This window comes from Rattus rattus, chromosome 1, assembly GCF_011064425.1.
Source record: "Rattus rattus isolate New Zealand chromosome 1, Rrattus_CSIRO_v1, whole genome shotgun sequence".
NCBI classification, from domain to species: Eukaryota; Metazoa; Chordata; class Mammalia; order Rodentia; family Muridae; genus Rattus; species Rattus rattus.
The window spans coordinates 153,684,863-153,697,520 of NC_046154.1; the positions used below are offsets into that span (position 1 = coordinate 153,684,863).

Sequence of the window (12,658 nt, forward strand, 5' to 3'; positions counted from 1 at the left end):
GGCTAGATAGTCTGAGTTAATGCGTGGGAGGAGCCTCCTGTCCCCAGGGACATTAGGACTAGGTGACATTTGCAGGGAGGACTCTCCCTGTGGTTCCCTCAAGACTGAGCAGTGGTGGCATATGTGGCATATGCCTTTAATATCTGCACTCAGGAGATGGAGGCAGGGAAAGTTTTGTGAGTTCCAAGACAGCAAAAACTACATAGTGAGACCCTGACTAGGAAGAGAGAGAGAGAGAGAGAGAGAGAGAGAGGAGAGAGAGAGAGAGAGAGAGACTGCTGTACCTCTCCTCCAAAGCTAGGTTCTGTCCACCCCACTGTGAGGTGTCCCCTCTGATATGTTTCTTGCTTGCTTCTTGGCCTCTGATAGCTGCAGGACAGCGGTTTCCACCTGGAGAGAATCAGTGTCCTGCCAACACCATCCATGGATCTGAGCTCTGCCAGAAACCCCAAGACCCCCTACTCTGTGACCTTGGGAGGGGACCTGAGAGAGTAGTGCAAAACAGTGCTTTTGTTTTGTTTTGAGACAGATTGAGACCAGCCTCAATCAGGATCAAACACCTGATCTTCCTATCTCAGCCTCCTGAGAGCTGAGATGGTAGGTGTATGACACCAGCTGGGAGCTGAGATGGCAGGTGTATGACCCCAGCTGGGAGCTGAGATGGCAGGTGTGTGGCCCCAGCTGGGAGCTGAGATGGCAGGTGTGTGGCCCCAGCTGGGAGCTGAGATGGCAGGTGTGTGGCCCCAGCTGGGAGCTGAGGTGGCAGGTGTGTGGCCCCAGCTGGGAGCTGAGGTGGCAGGTGTGTGGCCCCAGCTGGGAGCTGAGATGGCAGGTGTGTGGCCCCAGCTGGGAGCTGAGGTGGCAGGTGTGTGGCCCCAGCTGGGAGCTGAGGTGGCAGGTGTGTGGCCCCAGCTGGGAGCTGAGGTGGCAGGTGTGTGGCCCCAGCTGGGAGCTGAGATGGCAGGTGTGTGGCCCCAGCTGGGAGCTGAGATGGAACCAAGATGGTGCCCTGGGGCCAGGTCCACAGATACCCCCTCTTGGCTTTTTGGAAACAGAATCCTTGAGGCTTTTCCTGACTAGGTGGCTGCTGGTGACAGCCCAGGCCTATCATGTGAGGAACTCTGTGGCTGGGATGGATGGATGAACACAACCCTGCTGTTCCCAAAGGTCTGAGGACCTGCCCCCAACACCAGGAAACTCCAATGGGCACATGCTCCGCCCACCTCCTTGCTCCATGGCACGCCCACCGCCCCTTGGGAATCACCAGCACCCACTGACACAGGCAAGCAGAACCCATCAGGGCCACTGAAGACCCCAAAATAGGAGACCACCACTCCAGATACCTGGGGGACAGTGAGGCAAGAAGCAGATGTCCAGCAGCATCAGGGCGAAGGGCTGTTTGACTTCTTTACTGAGATTCCCAGGATCCATTTGACAACTGGCCCAGAGCAACAGTGCCCACCGCCCACCAGCAAATTGTGCAGTTATAAACACAGAGACAGTGGGGACAGTCCCTGCAGTGACACAAGGCCTGGCGAGCCGGGGGTGGGGATTTTTATGTGAAATAAATAAGTTATAATGCAGAAAGGGAAGAGTAAACATCTCTGTGTTTCCAGATTTAGGGAAGGTGCAAAAGGCAAGCCTCTGGCCTCTGTGACCAGTGGCCAAGCCTTGGAGGACTGGGGTGCACAGCTCTGCCTGCTGCAGGAGAATGGAGTCAGGGGCTGGTGAGCCTCCAAGGGCATTGTCTCCACAGCCTGGGCCTCAGGACACACACAGACTAGGGCATTTGAACCTGGCTATGTTTAGTGTCACCAGCAAGATGTGGTGGGGACCTGGGTGTGGTGACTCATGGCTGACATCCCAGAACTCAGGAGCTGCTGAGGCAGGAGGACTGCTCAGAGTTCCAGACCAGCCTGGGGTACACATGCAGACTCCATCTCTAATAAACCAAACAGAGAAGTCCAGAAAGTGCGGTAATCTATATATGGTGGGTCCCATCTGGGATATGAGCACGGCCTGGGAGGGAGGGGCTGAGCCAGCAGGACCAAGGCTGGGTGGGACAGGCGCCATTCAGTGCCTACAGGCTCATAGCACACTCACTCATTCTGCAGCCCATTCATACATTCATTCATGCACACTCATTCATTTACACACATTCATCATTCATTCACACACTCAGTCACTCACACACTCATTCACTCACACACTCAGCCATTCACACACTCATTCCCATGCATCTGAGCCCCAGCTGTCCCTGTCTTTCTTATCTTGGTCACAGTGCCTTCTCAGGTCCCTGGGGACCAGTAGGGAAAGGCCAGACATCCTGAGGCCTACGTCCTCTCTGATGCAGGAACCAGCCATAGGCCAGGACCAGCAGGGCACAGCAGAGAGGGGATGGAACTGGGTGACCCCAGCAGTACAGGTCAGGAGGCTTGGGACTCCTGCGGTAGGGTGCTGGCCACGGGGCAGAAGGCCTTCCTTCAAATGCCCCAACCTATATAAAAGGCAGACATTGTGTCCCAGGTGTAACTCAGCACTGGGGAGCTGAGGTAGGGGGCCCATGGGCCTCACTGGCCAGACACCCAGCCTGGTCTCAGAGCTTAAGTTTCGGTGAGACCCCCCCACCTCAAAAGACTCCCCTCAGCAGTTACAGCAGAGGCCGCTCCAGCTGAGAACCCAGGCTCGACTCCCAGCACCCACATGGCGTATCCCCATCACCTGTCCCTCTAGTTCCGGGAATCTGATGCCCCTTTCCGCCCTACGACGGCAGCAGGCATGAGCTTGGAGAACACGCACATATGTGGGCAAATGCCCAGGCACACGAAAATAAAAATAAAATATAAATAAGGTCCAGCAGGACATGGGGTACACACCTGTAATCCCAGAAGTAGGAGACAGAGGCAGGCTAACCAGGTCTACATAGCGAGTTTGAGAGCAGTCAGATCTGCGTAGGGAAACCCAGAAGACACCTGACATTGACCTCTGGCCTCCTCACATGGCTGCACACACAAACACAAACACATATACACACGTACACATACATGCACACACACACATACATGCACACACACACATATATACACACAAACACATACATATACACACATACACAGACATGCACACAAATACATACATATACACACAAACATACACATATACATACATGCATGCATACATACATACATACATACGTATGTACAGACACACATTCACACAGGCACACACAGAGAACATTTCTTCTCCCTTACCAACAGTAGTGGGGAACAAGGCTGCTCCCTGGCTCCCCTGAGTCTGATTTCAATGATTGGTCACATGGCAGGCTCACAATGACAGGGTCACTCTAAAAGGATGTTGTGGCTAGGCCTGGTCACCAGAGCAAAGCCGTCTTGTGATTCCCCATCCAGAGGCTTAAACCCACCTTGCCATGGCACTTTTGGAAGAGGACTTTCCTGGCAAGGCTGAGCTGGGGCCTGGGAGGGGGAAGGGAGAAGAGGAGGAGAGGACGAGAACCCTTTCTCTTGGCCTCGTAAGAACCAGTCTCAATGTCAGGGTCAAGCCAGGGGACATAAACTCTGGCAGATATTTTTAGGGATAGAAAGGTGTGACTAGGGAGAGAGGGAGGGAGGCACAGGCTGGAAGTTGGCTGCTGTCCCTCTGTCCCTCTGGCTCGTGACTTTTTTAGGCAAAAGGCTAAGGAAGCTATTTGCAGCCTATGAAACAGGTGCTCCCCCCCACCCCCAACCCCCCTGCCTTCGCAAGTGTTTGGGGGCCTCTTCCCCCAGGGTGGCCTCCAGGCTGTCCAAACCTATAAATGCTCTCCAGCTTTGACAATGAAGCTGGGACTTGCCGGCCGGCGGAGCAGCACACTGCAGATCCCAAGTAGCTGGGCTGTCTGGCCACCTCAGGACCAGTCAACACTTCCAGTCCCCAGAATGAAGCTCATCATAGGCATCGGAGGGTGAGCTCCAGGGGCCGGCAGTGTGATAGGGGAAAGACTCCAAGGCCCTGGGAAGAAAGTGCAGTCTGCTGGCACGAGGGATGTGTGGGCTGGGTGACCACAGAGGGGACAGGTTTGGTCCCACTGCACCTGCATTGAGTAATTTAAATATCAGCGGGAGATACTGGGGCCTGCTGAAAACCTGGGGACCAGCCCTGTGGGGGTGGGGGACAGACATACAGACAGTAACTGGTGTCTCTGAATAAGATGAATACCTGGGTTTGTTTTTTTGTGTTTGTTTGTTTTGATTCTGAAAGCATCAAGGTGAACCCAGGGCCTTGGGCACACAGAGCCCTCAGAACAGGGTTCCTGGCCTGGCCCTCTCTTTACTTTTTACTTTGAAGTAGCTGGCAGCTATGCAGACTGGCCTTGAACTCACTTTGTAGCCCGTGTTGGCCCAAAAATGAAGATCCTCCCATTTTAGCCCCTGAGGTGACAGCGAGTGCCTCAATGCCTAAGCTAAGCCTTTTTCTAATGATCCTCATTAATGTCACCTCTTGGTTACCACATGGGCTGTTGTCAGCACATAGATAGCAGGCAACTTAGGGCAGAGGACAATATTTCTAGGATGGTTTCGGATGATCTGAGTCACCCTGAGAACCAGAATGCTGTGACCTACTGCCCTGGCGTTCCTAAGACAGGCACCCCACCCATGACCACGCCCCCAGTCCCTCACGGTGGGATTCTAGGGGCTCCCTTCTTTGAGCCACACCCCCCAGCCGCTCAGGGCATTTCGGGAAGGGGCTCTACCTGACCACTCCCTGCCTGATTTCCACTTTGAGTCAGGGCTTCACCAAGTTGCCCAGGCTGCCTTTGAACTTATGTCTTTTCGGTTCTGGGATTATGGGTAGTCACTGTGCGTACACACTCACAAACACACACGCACGCACACGCACACACGCACACACCCACACACACACGCACGCACACATGTATACACACATGCGCACACGCACGCATGCACACACGCACACACGCACGTATGCACGCACGCACGCACACATGCGCACACCTCCTGTGTACGCTGCAGCCCCATGGTGAGTCGAGTCCTGTTAGGTGCTCGGGAGTGGGCCCTGGCATCTCCCTCACAGCCTCACACACGCCACCCTTCTAGCGTGACCAACGGTGGGAAGACCACCCTGACCAACGGCCTCCTCAAGGCGCTGCCCAACTGCTGCGTGATCCATCAGGATGACTTCTTCAAGGTGACCATCTGGGACGCAGGGGTGGGGGGAATGTGGGGCATGGGGTTCTCATCAGCCCTGAGTGTGCCCAAGATCAATCCCCTAGGCCGGGAACCTGTCAAACTGACACAGGCAGAGTGCTGGCCTGACTGGCATGCTGGGATGATTTTACACAAGACTTCTTATACCTCTGCTTTCCCTTCTGTGCAATGGGCTCTAAGGGAGGAGTGGTAGGCGATGGGCAGGGAGTCTGCCCAACCTCCACCGCACCTCGCTGCGGGGCCACCCTTGAGCGGCGAGGTGGGCTGGGCTGGCACAGAACTGAGCCCAGCCTTGGGGTCCTGTGTTTCAGCCCCAGGACCAAATTGCAGTCGGGGAGGACGGCTTCAAACAGTGGGACGGTAAGAGCAGTGACCCTGCCCTGGCTACCCCACTGCACCCCGTGGATGCTGGTTGCACTCTGAAGCCCGCTGTCTGTCCCACTAGTGCTTGAGTCCCTGGACATGGAGGCCATGCTCAGCACTGTGCAGGCCTGGGTGAAGGATCCACACAAGTTTGCGCGCGCTCACGGCGTCAGCCTACAGCCAGGTGCCTCGGACACCCACATACTCCTCCTCGAGGGTTTCCTACTGTACAGCTACAAGTAAGCAGCGGTCTGCCAAGGCCGACGACCTTCAAAACCCTAGGCTGACTGTGTGAGCCTGCGCACTGCCAAGCGCTCTGTGTCGGTTTACACCGTGGAAGTGGGATGAATCTGTGGGCTTGGGAGACATGGGGGTGCCTCAGAGACACCAATTGACCCTGTCCCCCACTCCCTGGCCAGGCCCCTGGTGGACTTGTACAACCAACGCTACTTCCTGACCGTGCCGTATGAGGAATGCAAGCGGAGGAGAAGGTAGGTGCCACGTGGAGCACAGGCTCCTTCCTGAGCCAGCCACGGGCAGTGGGCTCCGCGGTAACCCCTCCACTGTCACAGAAGCCCAGAATCCCAGACCTGGGCACAGCACACAGCCACAGCCTTTGCCTAGGTCTGATCCTCCACCCAGAGCATGTCTGCTGGTGGCTTGCGGTCTGCCTTGAGCACCAACCTCCCATGACAGGCCTCGTGCTCCTCTCTCTCTACAGAAGCCGTACTTACATGGTCCCTGATCCTCCTGGCCTCTTTGATGGTCACGTATGGCCCATGTACCAGAAGTATAAACGGGAGATGGAGCGAGACCGAGTGGAAGTGGGTAAGCATCAGAATGAGGCTCTGCCCGTGGTCTAAACCCCGGGCTTCCCCACTCCCTGCTGAATCCCACCCTGGGCTCTCTTGCTGCTCTTTTCTGTCCTAAGAGTCCACACCGCCCTTCCCACCTGTGACCCAGCCCTGATCCAGATCCTTTCCGGTTTCAGTCTATTTAGATGGCACGAAGTCCCGTGAGGGACTGGTCCATCAAGTTCTGGAGGATGTTCAAAACAGACTGCTTAACACATCCTAGCAAGATGCGGGCCCTGTGTGCGATCGCAGACCCAGGACAGCAGGGCCTGAGATTTTCAGGCTGGACGCAGTGGCTCTGGCCTCTCAGGAACCTGTACGTGGGAGCCCATGTCCCCACACACATGCAGTGGGCGTGGACACCTTGAGACTTTATAGCACCTCAGTATTAAAGTGGACTCTGTTTTTTAACCTGGTGCCCTGTATGGTCTCTATGAGTGGATGAATCGAAATTCCCTCAGGCACGTGGTGGCCTCTGACACCGCCAGCCTCCACCTGTGGGTAATCTTGCTGATGTGCCTCGGTTTCCCTAAAGGTGACATTTCCCATGAGCTTGGGTAAGGAGAAAAAACATCTACCCTGATGTAGACAGACACAAAGAGGTCACCTGTGGTACTCAAGGCCACACAGTAAGGTGGTATATCCAGCTAGAATTGCTTCTCTGCCTAAAAAGGATAGGATTCTGGAGAATTCCTGAGGAGATCCTGAGGCCTTCCCTCTCTCATATGAGCCTCCCTCTACCCCTGTAGAGGACCAAAGCCAAGTCTCACTCGGTGGGGTTATTTGGAATCTCCTAAACACCCACACATGACACATGCTTGTCTTGCCACCTAGCACATCTGTCTACTCTCTCACACAACCACACACCTCCTGAACCACAGCGACAGCCTGTGTGATGTTTTATTACTTGTGTGAACTTCATAAAAGGGAAAACTGAGGCTCAGAGCATTTTGGTGGTGCTGGAGTGTAGATGTGGGGGGGACTGGGCCTCAGGAATGTTATTCTTTGGCATGAGGGTGACACCTCATGGCCATCTGTGGAATTGCAATGACAGAATCCCAATTACATATAGAAAAAATGTTATGGTGGACAGACAGACAGACAGAGGGATGGACAGACGGATGGATGGGTGGGTGGGCGGAAGGGTGGGTAGCTGAGTAGTAGTGCTCTGCTAAAGTCTTTATATGAGACTTTGAAAATAAGATTCTTGCGTGTAATTTTAAAAACATGCTCCTTCTTTTGCCTAGACCAATTGGCTTCTGCCTTCTTTAATGACCAAATAAAGAACCAATTAGGGAGCTAGATTTTAGTATCAGCTCTTCCCGCTACATAAAATAATATAAAATAAACTATAAAACCTGTTTCCTTTTTTCTTTTCCTTTTCCTCAGAGACAGTGTTTCTTTGTGTAGCCCTGGCTGTCCTGGAACTCACTCTGGCCTTGAAATCAGAGATCTGCCTGCCTCTGCCTCCAGGGCGCGGGGTTAAAGGCGTGGGTCATCGGGGTTGGGATTTAGCTCAGCGGTAGAGCGCTTGCCTAGCGGCGCAAGGCCCTGGGTTCGGTCCCCAGCTCGGAAAAAAAAAAAAAAAAAAAAAAAAAAAAAAAAAAGTGGGTCATCAATCCCTGGCTCTTGAATTCCATTTTCAACACTTGAATTTTACAGACTTCAAATTTAAGGTGTTTTGCTTTGATTTGGGACAGGGGCTCCTGTACCTCAGGCTGGTCTTGAACTGCTGTGTTCGTTTCTGTTTCTCTTGTCATGTTGCCCCAGTTGGTACTTGTGAGACCTGCCTTGTGCTGTGGCAGGTGTAGGATGTCCTCACACACACAGGGAGCGATGCAGACTTCAGTCATCTCCTCAGCCACACAAGTCATGTGACCAACATGAGGAGCCTCCCTGTAGGGCCACAGCTTCAAGGTCAGGCAGAATCGGAAATGGCAGTGCCTCACAGGACTGGAGTGGGTGCTTGCCAAACCCCGGCCTTTGTCCCAAGCACGACTGTGGTCAGTGTCATCTGCTGGTCACGTCCTCCAAAATAGTTCGGCATGAGACAGGGACATGAGGGAGGTGACTTCAGGGTAGCCAGAGCCTGGCCACTCAGGCGCACTGGACATGATTAGTAGAATAAAGAATGAACTAGGGGGCTGGAAGGGTGGCTCAGTCGTTACAGCACTGGCTGCTCTTGCGGAGGACAGGGATTCAGTTCCCAACACCCCCACAGGCAATTGTAACTCCAGCTCCAGGGGACATCTGTTGCTCCTTTCTAACCTCTGTGGGTACTGCACACATGTGGTGCACAGACAAAAATGCAGGCAAACTATCTATACACCTAATTTAAAAAAACACACAAGAAATAAACTGGGGGCCAGCAACATGGCTTAGTAGGTAAAGGGGCTTGCTGCCAAGCCTGATGACCCAAGTTCCATCTTCGAGGCCCATAAGGTGGAGGGAGGGAATCAACCCTACAAGGTGTCCTCTGACCTCTACGCATGTGCTGTGGCATGTTCACGTTCCCTCACACACACACGTACACCAATGTAACATGAGACTTGCCTGGTTTCCCCCACATCTTCCACGTCCTCTGGCTTCCCCGTCCGCAGCTCATCAGGAGGGTGCGTCTGTGCCTTGAACTTATTCATTGCTTGTCCCACATCTGGAGCACCCAGAGGCTCAGGATGACTCAGCAGAGACAGGTTTCCGACCCAGTTCTGTGGGTCCCCGGCTGGCAAACAGCCCCACCGGGCAGCCCTGCCTGTTAGGCCTTCTTTGGTCCTTGACATTCTAGGGAAAGCCCTTCACAGCCTTTCCTGAGCGACAGAGGCTTTCAGGGTCACCTGCCTGCCCCAACCTTGTCCTAGCAAGCTGGCCAGCCCCAGGCATCTGTTAGCATCTGTTAGTGACATGTTCCTCTCCTGCCACCCACGCAGACAGAAGCAAGCTTCCCCCACAGACACTCCAGACATACCAGCACCCTAACTGGAGAACGGGACAGTCCAAGACGGACACAGGACACTTTGACACTGTCCCAGAGGAACAGTGAGTGAATGGATTCCTCTATGTGGCCAAGAGTACTGAGGCTCAGGTGAGGTGGAGTCCCTTGTCCAAGGTCTGTCATAAAAAGTAGGCTCAGGCTGGGTATTCAGACATCTACCAACCCAGCACTCACTTGGAGAGGTGAAGGCAGGAGGATCAAAACTTTAAGGTCATCTGTGGCTACATAGGTAGTTGTAAGCTAGCCTGGGCTACATGAGACCCTGTCTCAAACAAACAAACAAACAAACACCTCAGGTTGGTAGTTGTGTCCTTGTGAAGGTCATGGGTGATGAGTGGGGACAAGTGTCACATTGGGAGAGCTCCAGGCACAGGGTGGGTGGAGGCAGGGACACTACTCAGCCCCCTCCAGAGCCCAGAAGGCCCCACACACAACACCCAGCCAGACGTCCCCACTAAGTGAGCTCAAGGTTCCCCTGTCTCCAGTATGGTTCCCGTGCTGACCGGGGACACTTGCAAGTCCCAGAGCCAGGAGTAAGGCTTCATGGCTGACCCCTCAGCTATGTCATCCCCAGGTCCTGAAGAACTTGGCCTCTGGGACTTAGCTGAGCATAAGGTCCCCTGCCTGGTTGGACTTCCCAGCTCCGTATTGAAGCCGGTGTGCGTGAGTTGAGTCCTAGGATTCAAACCGAGGTCCTTACACATGCTAGGCAGGTGCTTTACCAATAGCCAGACTCTCAGCTGTTCCTGTTGACTCTCTTGTTAAGGATACCCAAGTACCCTGCCTCACACCCAGCCCTGGGACTGTGACCTCACCAAAACCCACACACCCCAAATCCTAATAACCTTACTTAGAGACTGAGATGAGGTTTGCTCAAGACCTGGAGATGGGTGACAGGCGTCCCTCCCTGCCCTGTGCTGTCCTGTCCCCGGCAGGCACTCAGACACCTGTCATAGACATCAGCCAGCACTCAGCGGAACCCTCAGTCAGCACTTAGACCCCAGGGCCCCACCTGGTCCAACACCGTCACCTGCAAAGGTCACTGTTTTCCAGACGTCAGGTCCCCAAGGGCCAGGGAAGAGAGTGGTATCCTGGAAACTGACTGAAAGACCAGCCAAGACCAGAGGGGAGGGGCTGACAGGAGACAGAAGCCACCGGCGGCTGGCGGTGGGTGTCTCAGGTCACGCATCCTTCCCTCACCCCTCCACAGATCCATCCGGGTGACTCTCAGAGACTGCAAGTTGCCTAGAAACGAACTTTTCATCTCCTCCACTCTCCAGCCACCAAGAGTAGGTCTGCTGCAAGGGGGTCAGAGGAGGAATTTGGGGACACACCTTGGGTTTATGCATGTGGGACAGCCACAAAACCCCCTTAGCCAGGATTTGTAGTGCATGCCTTTGATCCCAGCGCTCAGGAGACAGAGACAGGAGGCGCTCTCTGAGTCCAGGGCCAGCCTGGACATATCAAGTTCCAGGACAGCCAGGGCTACAGAGGCTTTGAAGTACAGAGAAATTCAGGGAACTGGGTTTGGGGACAGAGGGAGTCCCCTCTTTGACCCCCTAGCGATTCACCACCCACACCAAGACACACATGCATTTTTGGGGTCACTTGGGTAGGTTGGGTGTCCCTGGCTCTGCACCATTAGATGACAGTTCCTCCTTCTGCCCGCTGTCCCACAAGCCTCTGGGACCAGCAGGGTCTGTGTTTCACTCATCCTTCGTTTTAACACAATTCTTTGACTTTCGGGGGTTGTTACTGCCGCAGGAAGCCTGGGTGAGGGCCAAGAAAGGGAGATGGTTGGAGTACTTACTTTTAAGATCTCAGGGGTTGAAGGAGCCGCTTGGGGTTGGCGGGGGTGGCTTTATAGAGAGGACGCTGGCTCCCAGCCAGGTTATTAATAGTGAGGGAGCTTCTTGCCCCAGTATGGTCAAGAGCTGAGTGACCGTGAACATGACTGGGCCCCGTCTGCTTCAAGCACCTGTTCCAGGCTGTGAAGGGGTAGGGTGGGGGGTGAATGATGGGGGGGGGGGATGGCAGGCAGAAGTGCCCTCTGACCTACAAGAGGCTAAACCCGAGGGAGGGTCCCCTAAACCAACAATTGAGCTAGGTGTGGATTGGGAGGTACAGTCAGACTAGACCACAGAGACCAAGGCCAGCTTGGGCTATGTTAAGTCCCAAGACTACACAGTGAGAGTCTGTCTCAAAAATATATACAGGAGTCAATTAACTGATTGAGACCCAACCCTGGGGGCCCTTGCTACCAAGCCCGAGACGTCTAACAAGGGTTATAACTTGGGGTGTTTGGTTACACAAGAGCTCACTGACCCCTGAAGAAGATGATTTAAAGTGGGTTTGAGAAGTCACACGGGTTTGTCAGCTGTGTCGGCCCTATCAGCTGTCGTCAGCGTTACCTGACGCCATGAGCCCATCCTCACTAACTGGGTGAAGCCCTGATACCGAAACGGGAACCCAGTGCACACACCCGCAGCTGTCATCCCCGCCCCCCCACCTCCCCGCGCTCGCATACAACCTGACCATCCGTGTTCTACGTCATTCCCCTTCTGCCTGCACCTCAGCCCTGCCTTTGCTGAACTTAGCTAGTATAACGGACTGATCTTCCCAAGTAACCTCCAAATCTGGGTCCTGAGGGTTATCTATCACACGTTCATACTTTTGTAAAGCCTGGGCTTATCAGGAAAACCTGTGAAGAGCTCATGGCGACAGTTTTAACTTATTTTTGACTTTTTGAGACAGGGTTTCTCCCTGTAGCCCTGGTTGTCCTGGAATTCACTCTGTAGACCAGGCTGGCCTTGAATTCACAAAGATCTGCCTCCCCAGGCCTGTACCATTCCACCTGGCTTCTCTAGGAGCTTGTGTTCGGAAGGTATTGGATCCCCAATCTTGACCTACATGTGGGGGAGGGTGGGAAAGGGTTTGGGACTCACTGCGAGGTCAGCCAGCGTGCTGACTCTGGGACCGCCACCGGCTCTCTGCTGCCGCCTCACGGTGGCTGTGCACACAGAGCGTCCGTAGGTGGGGCCTGAACGCCGCAGGTACAGAGCCCGTTACTGGCCACCATATACAAGCGATCCCCAGGGAGAGCAGATCAGACAGGACCTGCTCAGCTAAGAGCAGGGTGATGTCGTAAACTGCCTCAACCTCCACGAGCAGGGATGACAGGTGCATAGCGTTTACCTCTTACCAAACACTGTCCTCGAGGTCCC

At 54.2% G+C, this 12,658-nt stretch overlaps 1 protein-coding gene across 1 annotated transcript; it reads left to right on the forward strand.

Annotated features, from left to right (window-relative positions):
• The first annotated feature begins 3,935 nt into the window (after positions 1-3,935).
• On the forward strand, positions 3,936-6,665 carry Nmrk2 (nicotinamide riboside kinase 2). The gene is made up of 7 exons (XM_032890685.1): positions 3,936-3,961; positions 5,115-5,205; positions 5,537-5,585; positions 5,671-5,827; positions 6,008-6,079; positions 6,310-6,416; positions 6,580-6,665. Exons 1-7 carry the CDS (start codon positions 3,936-3,938, stop codon positions 6,663-6,665), a joined length of 588 nt encoding a protein of 195 aa, XP_032746576.1.
• Positions 6,666-12,658: the final 5,993 nt, after the last annotated feature.

Bases quoted from the DNA above. Each gene is read 5' to 3' on its own strand.
- Nmrk2 (XM_032890685.1), top strand. From the start codon at position 3,936: ATGAAGCTCATCATAGGCATCGGAGG. The intron at 5,586-5,670 runs GTAAGAGCAGTG...CTGTCCCACTAG, and splicing joins CGGCTTCAAACAGTGGGACG to TGCTTGAGTCCCTGGACATG. The intron at 5,828-6,007 runs GTAAGCAGCGGT...CTCCCTGGCCAG, and splicing joins TTCCTACTGTACAGCTACAA to GCCCCTGGTGGACTTGTACA.